The 14,594-nt window shown below is 39.9% G+C and overlaps 1 protein-coding gene across 1 annotated transcript; it reads right to left on the reverse strand.

Moving 5' to 3' along the window:
* Window positions 1–3,522: 3,522 nt before the first annotated feature.
* LOC132042556 (uncharacterized) lies at window positions 3,523–4,009 on the reverse strand (the record flags this gene model as incomplete). Its single annotated transcript, XM_059433080.1, has 2 exons — window positions 3,801–4,009; window positions 3,523–3,625 (listed from the first exon to the last, which is right to left on the reverse strand). Coding segments are annotated over exons 1-2 (312 nt in total), but the record flags the coding sequence as incomplete, so codon positions are not given.
* Between the last annotated feature and the right edge of the window lie 10,585 nt (window positions 4,010–14,594).

Here is a 14,594-nt window from a genome sequence, read left to right on the forward strand (position 1 = left end):
CACATGGATGATATACTACATTTATACTAAATGTACAAACTTATATGCATGAAAAATGTATAAAAACTGTTTATACTTAGTAGATTTGGGGTGTATCATATGTATATCCAATTTTTCTTAAAACAAGAATCCACATTTTTAGTCAGAGACAAGTCTCAATCCAACTTAGCATACTATTACATCATTTAGAGGGACACAAATGCAATTTATAGGACATAATCCAGGTGATAAACCTCATGTATACCTTGATATACCAATCCTTGTATGCCGGAGGCCTACCAAGAATGTATACATTAGATATACCTGAGTATATCTCTTATGTATTCAAGTGTATAACCCTATCTAGGCATAGGAAGCATGCAACTTCAATATATTTAGGACATACTTATGATGCTATTTCAAGATATACAAGGAGTACCCCACAAAAAGACACAACATTCAGCAAAAACACCTACCAAATATACCCAAAAGGTTCATATTGAACATGCCATTTATCAAATACTTAGGAAAATAGAAGAAACAACCTAAGGAGAGAAAGGAGGGGTGCAACATGACATTCTAGGTTAGTAACGGAAAACATATATAGAAGGTTCATGCATAACTGAGTAGGGCTAGCTTCATATTTAGCAAAGTATGCACAGTATAACACACCATTTATCAAGTAAGACCATATAAACATGTATTGATGTTGGCAATCCTTTATTTCTCCGTTCATAAATCATGCAGAACAATCAAGGGATCATGTTAAGCTATAGATGGATACACTAATGCTTTAGACATGGATATGCACTTTGACAGTGGTGAGAAACAAATCATAGGCAGCGAAATGTTCAAATTTTTGAAAATAATACAAACCAATAATGCAAGCAGACATACAAAGTAACCAAATATATCATGGACCTTAAATAGACATAACTAGGCGCTATAAGCATGTGAATCTTATTTAACCAATCATAAATACACATATGAACCATTCTGGACCCTCACAAGGATGAAAGCTAAAATTGTGAATAACTACTCCAGAACATCTTATTGATCATTTCCAACAGGATTTATGGTCAAAGGGTCTAGTTTTAGGTGATTCCGTCTTCATTTCTGGATCCAGCATCTTAAGCATACAGAGTCATATATACCCTAAACTACCGCACACATTACCAGATTAACAAAGTCATGCTTTAAGTTCAAATTTTGACATGAGGCAAACCAAACCAACTCATTGTCACATCCCAAACTGACGTGAGTGGCACCCACACTAGTCCTATAGTGGGCGAACCCATCCCTTGACTCATTATCAAGCCAATTCCAATTACTTAAACCAATTAATAAACATTGCTCACAAATAAATGATAAGAAAAATCTAGTAATACTGTAAATAAATAACAAGTGTGGAAATCTAGCTATTACATCCCCAAAATCTAAAAGTCATCGTACAAGGACTCTAACCAACAATGTCTAAAAGAAGGGATACTGTCAGAAAAAAAACAAAATGTCTGGGATGAAAATAGACATCTGAAATAAAGAAAAATCTTCAGGTGGCATGGCACGGATAGGAGCTCACCCTCTGGTCTTGTAGCGATAACAACAACTAGATACAAGGTCTGGAAGACGTCTTTGGCTCAAAGTCTGCATTCACAAAAATGGTGCAGCAAGTGTAGGTTAGTACAAACAACACGTACTAGTAGGTATCATAGGGTGACTAAGATTAGTATCATGCATACATACATACATACATACAATTAACGAAATAGGCAGACAGGCACAACAAACATGTATCACAAATAATATCCTCAAATAATCCACTTTCAGAATAAGTCACCAATTATCGACAATGAAGCACAAATGTTTAAGCCAAAGGAAGTAAAATAAACAATAAGGTTCCAACTCTGTCACATATTTGTACACATATGCTAAGTGGTAATGTTTTCCCCATATAGTCATGACCTGCAGGGGACCCATGGTGTCCATGTACCATCGTTCCCGAACGAACGTCAGACCACGAGCTCACACTAGGCTACATCGTCACCCCCTGTCAAATGTGCCGTACAAGATGTATATATTCCATCTTAATCATCATCACCAACGTCTCATAATCAAATCACAAGGAATGACTCAAGAACACGTATCAAGTCAACATCAATGAAGTATAATCAAATAACACAAGTCACACTAAGGCTCACAAATAATCTGCTCAACATAATAGAATATATCACTAACATCGACTCATCTCTGAAGGGTATATATGAACACCTTACTTTCAACAATCTCAAGAATACAATTAAAGTTTATTAGCCTCAACAATGGAGAATCACTTCACACACGTACAACTAACAACAACCACCCCAACTCCATGTCCGAAGTCCTAGACATGCTTTCGCCCAAAGATTCTACGACATATACAATCAACCAATCAAAGTCTAACTCAAGTAAACCGTAACCCACCTCGAAGTCGAACTTTAACAATGCAGTCACTCCACAATAGCTTTTCCCTTCCTCAAAGCTTCGGAACGTTCAAAGTCTAGAAATCATGATGCTTATGTAAGTAATGGAATATGAACTCAATTCATAGGTTCTCTAATCATTTTAATCCTACCAATCTGATTTTAGCCAAAGTCTCCATTTTTATTGGAACCCTAGGTCTCAGCAACCAATTTCCATCATTAAATAACAAGTTCTCATGCCATGAAGCAATAATCTCTATTCTTAGATAAATAAACAACATTAACCAACAATAAACAATACCCATTAATATTTTAGGGTTTCCTTGGTGTTTGTGTTCTACCCTTCAATTCCCACTAAAGGTCCTTTGATTGAAACAAGAATCAACTAAGAACATCACGCATAGAAGTTAGTGATTAAGGATTACCTTTGTTGGAGAATAGTGCCCTAGCTTTAGAAAGTCGCCACTATGGTCTTGGGAACTATTTTTGGGATTATGTGAGGAGTGGGGTCGAAATAAGGTATTTAAATCGGGGTTCTGACTTACTGAGATCCGCTGTAGCGGTCCTCGCTGGAAAATTGACCTTTCGCTGTAGCGGGACCCTCCTTCGCTATAGCTGTACTATTCCTTCCGCTGCAGCGGTGGATTTTAGGTAGTGAGCTCGGAAAATTATCACTTTTTATACTTAGTCTGTAAAAATCATCCTAAGGTCTTATTAACACTGCCAAAACACAAACCAAGTTAAAACACATCACATAGTCACTTATAAGTCACAACGCACAACATAAAACACGCCCCAACTTAGTTAGGTCCGCTCATTCCTAACCTAGGGAAAGTACTAGGAACATTACAATGGTGAACGCACGCCTAACGAAGAAGCGGGTCGTTACATCAGATACCAATTGAACAACCGTTCGTTCCTAAATGGACAAGAGGGCAAGAAATAAGGGAAAAGGTACCTGATTCAGTGAAAAGATGGGGGTACTTATTACGCATATCTGACTCGGTCTCCCAAGTTGCTTCCTCAATGGGACGTTTCTTCCACTAGTCCTTAACTGTCGGGATTTCTTTCGATCTCAACTTACCACCTCCCTATCTAATATAGCAACAGGCTCCTCCTCATAGGACAAGTTCTCATCTAACAGAACTGAATCCCAACAAATGATTAAGGACCCATCACCGTGATACCTCTTAAGCATAGAGACATGAAACACTAGACAAACCTGGGGGTGATGCTAACTCATATGCTACCTCCCCAATACGTTCGAGAATCTCAAACGGGCTAATATATCTAGGACTAAGCTTACCTTTCTTCCCAAATCTCATCACACCCTTCATGGGTGAGACTTTCAACAATACTTACTCCTCTACCATAAATTCAAGATCCTGGACCTTTCGATCTGCATACTCCTTCTGCCTACTCTGAGCTGCTAAGAGCTTTTCTTGAATCACCTTGACCTTATCGACAGACTCTCTCAACATATCAGTACCCCAAGGTCTTACTTCGAATGCATCAAACCACCCAATAGGTAACCTGCACTTTCTCCCATATAGTGCCTCGAACGGAGCCATATCAATGCTCGAATGATAACTATTATCATAAGTGAACTCCGCCAATGGTAAAAACCGGTCCCAATGACCACCGAAATCTATCACACACGGACGGAGCATGTCCTCAAAAACCTAATCGTCCGCTCGGACTAACTCTCCGTCCGCGGGTGGAAAGCGTTATGCTAAGGTCCAACCTAGTACCCAATTCCAAATGCCGATGCTTCCAAAATCGAGATGTAAACATCGTGCTCCTATCGGATATGATGGAAATAGCAACCCCATGTAGTCTAACAACCTCAAGAATATAGATCTTGGTTAATTTCGTAGTGTTATAAGTAAGCTGGATCGGAATAAAATGAGCAGACTTAGTCAACCGATCAATAATGGCCCAGATGAAATCAAACTTACCAAAGGTCTTTGGAAGACCCACCACAAAATCCATGGCGATCCTTACCCACTTTCATTCAGGAATGGGCCTCCTCTGAAGAGTATCGCCGGGCCTCTGGTGCTCGTATTTAACTTGTTGTTACACCTCACATTTTGTACATTTGAATATTCCGAGTTAATGGCGGGAAGTTAAGGACAAGGTTATAATTTTTTTTTGGAATGTATAAGTTGCGTATTCATCTTTTTATTGGTATGGAGAATTGAGGGTAAATTTGAAATAAGGAAAATTGGAGGCTAAAAGTTGGGAAAAATAATTTCATGAAATGGCCAAAAGGCCAAGGTGGCCGTGGGCCCCACTCACATGGTTGGCCAATTGCCTTGAGCCAAGAAACGGTACATGTGCTCATTTCATATTTGTGGAAGTTATATATATATAATGGATGACCAAGTCAATTATTCATCGTTTGTAATTTAAGGAAATTTCTAGAAGATTGGAGAAAAGAAAGCACAAAAAAAAAAAAAAAAAGAGAAAGCTTGCACATGACCGGTCATGTGCAAGTATATATATATATATATATATATATATATATATATGTGTGTGTGTATGTGTGTGTGATGAATAACATGAGACACAACTCATAATTTCCAACCTTAGAGAATTCAAGAGAGATGGAGAAAAAAAAAAAGAGGGAGAGAGGGTCGGCTATAGGGGGCTGGCCGAACACAGCCCCTAGACTTTGATGATGAAAAATTCTTTTATTTTTGTTTCTCTACTAATTGGAAGGACCTCGTAGACGTGGAGTAGTTGTTGGAACAAGAAGATCACTCGTTGTTGCGATAACCACTTCTAGCCGAGAAGAGGACTTGAAGGGAAAAGGTAAGGATTCCATCTTCTTTCATGTGTTGTGGGTGATTGGTACATGTTATGGTATGTGGGAATGAATGAAGTTCATGAAATTATGGTATATGATGTGTAGCCGTGTGTATATGATATTATATAGGAGTAAAGAATTAATTTACTTAGCATGGTTGGAATGTTGTATTACGGATAGTTGAGCATGTTGTAATGTGAAGGAACGGATGAACTTTATGAATTTATGTATGTTGAAGCTTGGCCGAAAATGGGCTGATTTGGTGTACACATGTGGGACTAATGTGATGTAGTATTTTGGTCGTCGTCGTTGTAAATTCTATGACGTAGAATGAAGTTTTAATGATCCAAGTTAAGGTTACAATTGTGTGGGCTGAATTGGAGTGTTTTGAAAATGTTGCGGCTTGCTTGGAATATTCTTAAATCATGTGTGAATGGTTGCGGATTAGTAGGCGAACATGCGAGCGTGAATATTGAAATGATCGTATGTAGCTTATTTGAATACGATTGAAATGTTGTCGAGTTGTGTAGAAAGGAATTATTAATGTTAGAATGTGTTTTGAATCACTTATGGATATCGTTATTGTGATTGTTGGTATGGTTGTTGTTGATATTGGCCGAGTTAAATTCTCGGGGGTGTTGGATTTATAGGGGAGATGCTGCCGGAATTTTTGTAGACAAAGTGTTAATTTGGAATTGGATTCTCAAGTGTTATGGCTAATGGTTGTTATCTAATGACGTGATGGTAGATCGTGAGAAGCCAAGGCATAAGTTGGATTAGCCTAGGGAGCGGCCAAGGTATGTTAAGGCTCGTCCCCTTCTTTCAAAGGCATGATTCTTAGATTACGAGTTCATAAATGTTTCTATAACTTTGTTGTTTTCAAAAGTTCTGCTTTCAAAAGAATTTTGTTCCTAAACGAGTCCGAAACTACGAACTACCGTAACTTTCACATACGGTCTCGGATTGCTATTAAACGTTCGTAGAAGTCTCTATAACGAGTAATAATCTTTAACTTTCATAGGCGGGCCCGGATTGGGTTGACGCTCGTCCGTGGGCCCCGTGACATTCCTTGTTGGTTCTAACGACCTATTTGTGAAAAGAATTCTGAAATGTCTGTATCTTTCCAAATCGGAGGTTTATGACTCCGTAAACTTTCATGACAATAACGATGGATATGTTTTACAATGACAATGATGATGTCAAAAATGAGAATATTTTCCTACGATGAATATGATGATGATGATTCCATGATTAAAGGTTCCAAGTCTATGATTTCAATGACGATATGAGAATGTTGAGCTAATTCTTGATTTCTCGATTTTATTCATGAATGATGACTATTTCTACAGATTCTAAAGTATATGAATTGATGCCTTATGATCCTGTTTTATGTTTCCTCGTGAAGTTATTCTTCATTGACAGTCTCACCTTATAATAATCGTTCCTTCAAGGTGAGACAAAGCGACCATGAGTATTCCATAATACGATCGGAGGTTACCGACCTTACGTCACTCCGATAGATACATGACTTTCTTTGGGCTCTCATGCATGATACTTATATGATATATGATATATGTATATGTATATGGGTAATATGGGAAAGGGAGAGAGCGTTATATACGCGTAACTACTTTGATCGCTTGGTATAATATGACATGATACCGTCCTGACGCGGGATGCCCGGACGCGGGATATGTGGCTATGGATCGGGACGTACGTTCCTCGGTACTAACTTATATGGATCGGGCCGTATGTTCCTCGGTACTAACTTATATGGATCGGGCTGCACGTTCCGCAGCACTAAGCATGCACTGTTCCACCTAAAAGGCACTCCGATGTACAGGTTACTCTTTTATTACACTTATATGGATCGGGCTGCACGTTCCGCAGTAATATAATATATGTACTTATATGGATCGGGCTGCACGTTCCGCAGCAATGTTATATATATACGTATATGGATCGGGCTGCACGTTCCGCAGCACTAAACAGGCATGGTTCCACCTAAAGGGCACTCGGATGTGCGTGGTTACTCTTTATCTCGCATTAAATGCCCTATGTTTTCGTCTTGTTACTACCCATGCTTTGTATCCTCTAAAATGTTTTACTCATGCCTTACATACTCAGTACATTGCTTGTACTGACGTCCCTTCTTGTGGACGCTACGTTCATGCCGCGCAGGTACACCCAGATGAGTTGAAAATATTAGCAGAAGATGTTCCAGCGGGATTGGCGAGCTCCATTTTCTCCGGAGTGCTGCCGAGTCAAAGCATTATGATATGGTTTCATGTTCCATGTTAGAGACTTTGCAGACAGTGTCGTGTATGTAGTATGTCAGTTTTGTAAGCGGCTCCATAAGCCGGTGTATTGTGATGCATTATTCTACGGGTGTCTTATACGATCACGTGTCTTACTTGATTTGAAGAGGATGAAAAGCAAGTTTGTTTCGAAAAGCTTTCATTATGTGCTCATGTTATGCTATGAGGGCCCAATATGATTATGAGTGCCACGAGAGTCGAGGTTCGCTCGGCCCAGGTAAGGGTCGGGTGCCCATCACGCCCTAACGAAACTAGGGTGTGACAAAGTGGTATCGAGCAGTTCGTCCTAGGGGTTGTGCAAAGTCGTGTCCGTAGAGTCCTGTTTATGGTGTGAAGCCGGCCACATTTATAAACAGGAGGCTACGGGGCATTTAGGGTGGTTACTCTTCTTTCACCTCATAGATCGTGCCATAGAGCCAAGTTATAGGAAATGAGATTTCCGGTACTAACTTTTGATTTCAGGAGAAAGGGCAGCGACAGAAGAAAATGATTAGCGATGTTGGAAACTACAAGGCATGCAGGTAAGCCAAGGTATGAAAGATATGTGTCAAGTAAGGTGTTGGCATACGATTGAAATGCAAAGTTGGAAACTGAAAAGGAAGGTAAGTAAGAAAGTGTGACAAGTGTAGCCGTGTTGAGCACATGAGGTAAATCTAATATTTTCGGACTTTTATGAATATTGAGAGCCCTGTGTGGCTATGATACGATACAATACGATATGATATGTATATATGATGATGGCCCCGCGAGGCATCATGGTATTTCGCCCGTGTGTTTTGGAATAGTAAGAAATACAGAGGAAACTCGCCAAAATTTTTTTCGAAAATAATACGAGAGTAAGATGTAAGTCCGGAATATGTTTTGAAAGAGTCGTGTTAATAGTAACGATGAAAGTTGACTGAGCTACGAGTGTGGCTGCCCTCTAGGAGTAAGTTAGCCAAGGAGTTGGTGATAATAACAGATAGGAGGCCGATAGAGATATGGTAATAAGGAATTTGGAATGGATTAGTGATGTTAAGAGATGACTTGTGACATTAAGAGATGACTTCGAAAGGACTGATAGGTTTGGATAAAGTGATATGATTAAGACAAGAGTACGGAGAAGAGAAGAATTATGACGGATATGAATGTATTAATAAGGCAGCTGCCGGGATGTGTCGTGAGGGCATTTTGGGAATATGTTAAGTTTTTGACTTACTCAATATTATCCGTAGAAGGTCGCGCGGTGAGGTAGACGCAGTCAGGAAGCGTTAAAGTGTCGCATTCCATCAAAATTCCAAAGTTAAGCATGCTGGTGTGAGAGCAATTTTAGGATGGGTGACCCCCTGGGAAGTTTTTGAAAAGTCTCACAAATCCAGACGTAAGAGGAAAATGAGAAGTTAAATTAATCTAAGGAAGATTAGAGTCTATGGAGTGGGCAGAAACCATAAAAAGTCGCGTAGGACGGGCGGATCATCAGGTCGATAAGAAAGAGAAGCTAACGGGAGAAGGAGATAAGAAGAAAGCGAGACATCCGTGTAGTAATAGGTCATGTTGTGTGACGGAGGACACGAGTGCCGTAAGTGACGGAACGATGAAAAGCCAAGCTATAGGGAGTTGAGAAATGAGAAAAAAATGAGTGCCATAAGTGTCGGGACGGCGGAAGGCCAGGTTGTAAGACGAGGAGAAACAAGATAGAATAAATGCCAGAAGATGACTGGTATGATAATGGCGAACGTGGATGAACGGAATACGTTTGGAAAATGGGAGAAATGATGAGGGGATACCCAAGGAAGCACCCGATATAGGTTGGGGTAAAGATAATATTCCGATCGAACTTTGGATACTTGTTGTCGGAGTAAGAGTATTGCCTAATTAAGATCGGAAGTAGGGACGTGAGGCAAGTATAAATAGATAAAGATATAAGTACACCCCTAAAGGGGGGAAGCGGGTGAGAGGAAATGCAAGGATGAGCTGGAAAATTTTAGAGAAAAGAGGAAATACTGTTCTCACGAATGGAAATTTGGAGAAGGATAGTATGCCACTCTCATGAATGGAATAAAGGAATCCACTGGATGTTGGGAAAAAGTTTATAGACCACTAAGAAACTTGAATATGAAAGCATATGCTATGGAACTATATGAATTGTCAGCAGGAAGCTATACCCGACTACAATTATAAAGAGTCCGCACCGGAAAGCTAACAAGGAATAAAGACTGACGAAAGGACCGTTAATAAGGGGAAATCGGAGATGTGAGCAAAGGGATAAGAAAACGGGAGCACTGTAAGGCGATAGATGGCTATGACATGATAAGTCAAGGCTACAGTAATGAAGACAAGATTCGGATAAGAGTAAAATGTTAGCTAAATTCCGGTCAATTACAGGAAGGCAAGGAAGCGGAAAAGGTGGATTGCAAGCAATGAAGAAATCAAGTAAGAACGAGAAGAGATTGCATGCCGTGGTGATAAGGGAAACCACCCCCCAAGATACTTAGAAGACCTTACGAGACTAGTTGAACATTCGAGGACGAATGTTCTAAAGGGGGGAAGGATGTTACACCTCGCATTTTGTACATTTGAATATTCCGAGTTAATGGCGGGAAGTTAAGGACAAGGTTATAATTTTTTTTTAGAATGTATAAGTTGCGTATTCATCTTTTTATTGGTATGGAGAATTGAGGGTAAATTCGGAATAAGGAAAATTGGAGGCTAAAAGTTGGGAAAAATAATTTCATGAAATGGCCAAAAGGCCAAGGTGGCCGTGGGCCCCACTCACATGGTTGGCCAATTGCCTTGAGCCAAGAAATGGTACATGTGCTCATTTCATATTTGTGGAAGTTATATATATATAATGGATGACCAAGTCAATTATTCATCTTTTGTAATTTAAGGAAATTTCTAGAAGATTAGAGAAAAAGAAAGCAAAAAAAAAAAAAAAAAAAAAAAAAAAGAGAAAAGCTTGCACATGATCGGCCATGTGAAAGTGTGTGTATATATATATATATATATGTGTGTGTGTGTGTGTGTGTGTGATGAATAACATGAGACACAACTAATAATTTCCAACCTTAGATAATTCAAGAGAGATGGAGAAAAAAAAAAGGAGAGAGAGTCGGCTATAGTGGGCCGGGCCGAACACAAACCCTAGACTTTGATGATGAAAAATTCTTTTCTTTTTGTTTCTCTACTAATTGGAAGGCCCTCGTCGACGTGGAGTAGTTGTTGGAACAAGACGATCACTCGTTGTCGCGATAACCACTTCTAGCCGAGAAGAGGACTTGAAGGGAAAAGGTAAGGATTCCATCTTCTTTCATGTGTTGTGGGTGATTGGTACATGTTATGGTATGTGGGAATGAATGAAGTTTATGAAATTATGGTATATGATGTGTAGCCGTGTGTATATGATATTATGTAGGAGTAAAGAATTAATTTACTTAGCATGGTTGGATTGTTGTATTACGGATAGTTGAGCATGTTGTAATGTGAAGGAATGGATGAACTTTATGAATTTATGTATGTTGAAGCTTGGCCGAAAATGGGCTGATTTGGTGTACACATGTGGGACTAATGTGATGTAGTATTTTGGTCGTCGTCGTTGTAAATTCTATGACGTAGAATGAAGTTTTAATGATCCAAGTTAAGGTTACAATTGTGTGGGCTGAATTGGAGTGTTTTGAAAATGTTGCGGCTTGCTTGGAATATTCTTAAATCATGTGTGAATGGTTGCGGATTAGTAGGCGAACATGCGAGCGTGAATATTGAAATGATCGTATGTAGCTTATTTGAATACGATTGAAATGTTGTCGAGTTGTGTAGAAAGGAATTATTAATGTTAGAATGCGTTTTGAATCACTTATGGATATCGTTATTGTGATTGTTGGTATGGTTGTTGTTGATATTGGCCGAGTTAAATTCTTGGGGGTGTTGGATTTATAGGGGAGATGCTGCCGGAATTTTTGTAGACAAAGTGTTAATTTGGAATTGGATTCTCAAGTGTTATGGCTAATGGTTGTTATCTAATGACGTGATTGTAGATCGTGAGAAGCCAAGGCATAAGTTTGATTAGCCTAGGGAGCGGCCAAGGTATGTTAAGGCTCGTCCCCTTCTTGCAAAGGCATGATTCTTGGATTACGAGTTCATAAATGTTTCCATAACTTTGTTGTTTTCAAAAGTTTTGCTTTCAAAAGAATTTTGTTCCTAAACGAGTCCGAAACTACGAACGACCGTAACTTTCACATACGGTCTCGGATTGCTATTAAACGTTCGTAGAAGTCTCTATAACGAGTAATAATCTTTAACTTTCATAGGCGGGCCCGGATTGGGTTGACACTCGTCCGTGGGCCCCGCGACTTTCATTGTTGGTTCTAACGACCTATTTGTGAAAAGAATTCTGAAATGTCTGTATCTTTCCAAATCGGAGGTTTATGACTCCGTAAGCTTTCATGACAATAACGATGGATATGTTTTACAATGACAACGATGATGTCAAAAATGAGAATATTTTCCTACGATGAATATGATGATGATGATTCCATGATTAAAGGTTCCAAGTCTATGATTTCAATGACGATATGAGAATGTTGAGCTAATTCTTGATTTCTCGATTTTATTCATGAATGATGACTATTTTAAAGATTCTAAAGTATATGAATTGATGCATTATGGTCCTGTTTTATGTTTCCTCGTGAAGTTATTCTTCATTGACAGTCTCACCTTATAATAATCGTTCATTCAAGGTGAGACAAAGCGACCATGAGTATTCCATAATACGATCGGAGGTTACCGACCTTACGTTACTCCGATAGATACATGACTTTCTTTGGGCTCTCATGCATGCTACTTATATGATATATGATATATGATATATGTATATTATATGGGGAATATGGGAAAGGGAGAGAGCATTATATACGCGTAACCACCTGATCAGTTGGTATAATATGACATGATACCGTCCCGACGCGGATGCCCGACGCGGATACGTGGCTATGCGGATCGGGCCGTACGTACCCTTTCGCACTAACTTATATGGATCGGGCCGTACGTTCCTCGGCACTAACTTATATGTATCGGGCTGCACGTTCCGTAGCACTAAGCATGCATGGTTCCGCCTAAAAGGCACTCCGATGTACAGGTTACTCTTTTATTACACTTATATGGATCGGGTTGCACGTTCCGCAGCAATATAATATATGTACTTATATGGATCGGGCTGCACGTTCCGCAACAATGTTATATATATACGTATATGGATCGGGCTGCACGTTCCGCGACTAAAATGCATGGTTCCGCCTAAAAGGGCACTTTCCGATGTGTGCAAAAGTTACTCTTATCTCACGAAATGCCCCTATGTTTTCGTCTTGTTACTACCCACGCTTTGTATCCTCTAAAATGTTTTACTCATGCCTTACATACTGTAAGACATCGCCACCGACGTCCCTTCTTGTGGACGCCGGCGTTCATGCCGTGCAGTGCCACCCAGATGAGTGAAGATATTAGCATAAGATGTTCCGGGATTGGCGAGCTCCATTTTCTCCGGGAGTGCCGCCGAGTCGAGCATTATGATATGGTTTCATGTTCCATGTTAGAGACTTTGAGACAGATGGTCGTGTACGTAAGATGTCGGGCTTTTTGTAAGCGCTCCATAAGCCGGTGTATTGTGATGCATTATTCATTGTGTCTTATACGATCGTCAGGTCTTACTTGATTTGAAGTGATAAAAGCAAGTTTGTTTCCGAAAAGCTTTCATTATGTGCTCATGTTGGGCGTTTAGCGCAGGGCCCAATATGATTATGAGTGCCACGAGAGTCGAGGGTTCGCTCGGCCCTAGGTAAGGGTTGGGTGCCCATCACGCCCCTAACGAAACTAGGTGTGACACTTTGCCTCACAATTTAAACAATTGGAAAGATACTCGCCTATATCACGCTTCTCATCCAAGCCCACTTGTAATGCCTCGATCACGTACATCTTGATAACACCAAGACGAATAGAATATCTAGAACTATGGGCCTCTCTAAAATCGTCCGAATCAATTTATCCGTCACGACCCGAGCTGGTGGCCGCGACGGGTATCCGGGGCTAACCACCGAACACCACTCACTTACCTGCTTATCTGCTATTATTCATACTATATTCCCATAATCATATAAAACTGTCTTTTTCTAGAAATACATTAGCCTTTATAAACATAAGCCCTTCGGCTATCAAAATAATATATATATATATATATATACATACAAGCCACGGGAACTGCATTTCCCACATCACAGATCTACGAGCCCCCTATTAGAATACTAGATATCCGGACGGACAGACCCCGTCATGCCCAAAATAGGAATATACAAACATATGTACCAAAAAGAATGGGTCGTAGCACCTCCTAATAATACGGAAAGTGCTCTCAAATCACTGCTAGCTCCATAAGGATCCGGATCACCTCCCTGGCCTACCTCCGTGGGCATGAACACAAATGTCCAAGAAAGGACGTCGGCATACGAATATTGTACCGAGTATGTGAAGCATAAACAATAATGAAGCATCAATAAACCGAGAGGCATAAAATAAGAGCAATCAGGAATCGATCGTATCATAAAAGAAATAGTGCATGTGGCCGGCTCACTCTCATAAACATCATCATGTCATGTATGCATGTTGTAAGGAGCTGCCCGACCATTTAGGTGCCGTCAGACAATCAATATTAGCCCGCGTCCAGCTCCTGGGCCCTGGTACCATCTCATGCCGTCCACTAGTGGCGCTGCCCATGCCATTTGGCCATGGTGTATAGCTGCCCGGCCGTATAGGCGTGGTGTGATATCATCATATGCTCATTATATGCTCATCATAATGCATTTATCATAACTCATCATAACATGCTTATCATAATATGCTTATAGCAATACATACATAGAGACTCATAGATAATCATACTTCATCGGGGTGACGTAAGGTCGGACCCCGATGTCATTTTGAGCATTCATAAGTATTCTTCCTCATTGAAGGAACAAGCAAAGGTGGTGGACATAGTGATCAAATCATTAGAAAAATTTCATA

The sequence above is a fragment of the Lycium ferocissimum genome, unplaced genomic scaffold, assembly GCF_029784015.1.
Source record: "Lycium ferocissimum isolate CSIRO_LF1 unplaced genomic scaffold, AGI_CSIRO_Lferr_CH_V1 ctg16130, whole genome shotgun sequence".
In the NCBI taxonomy this organism is placed as follows: Eukaryota; Viridiplantae; Streptophyta; class Magnoliopsida; order Solanales; family Solanaceae; genus Lycium; species Lycium ferocissimum.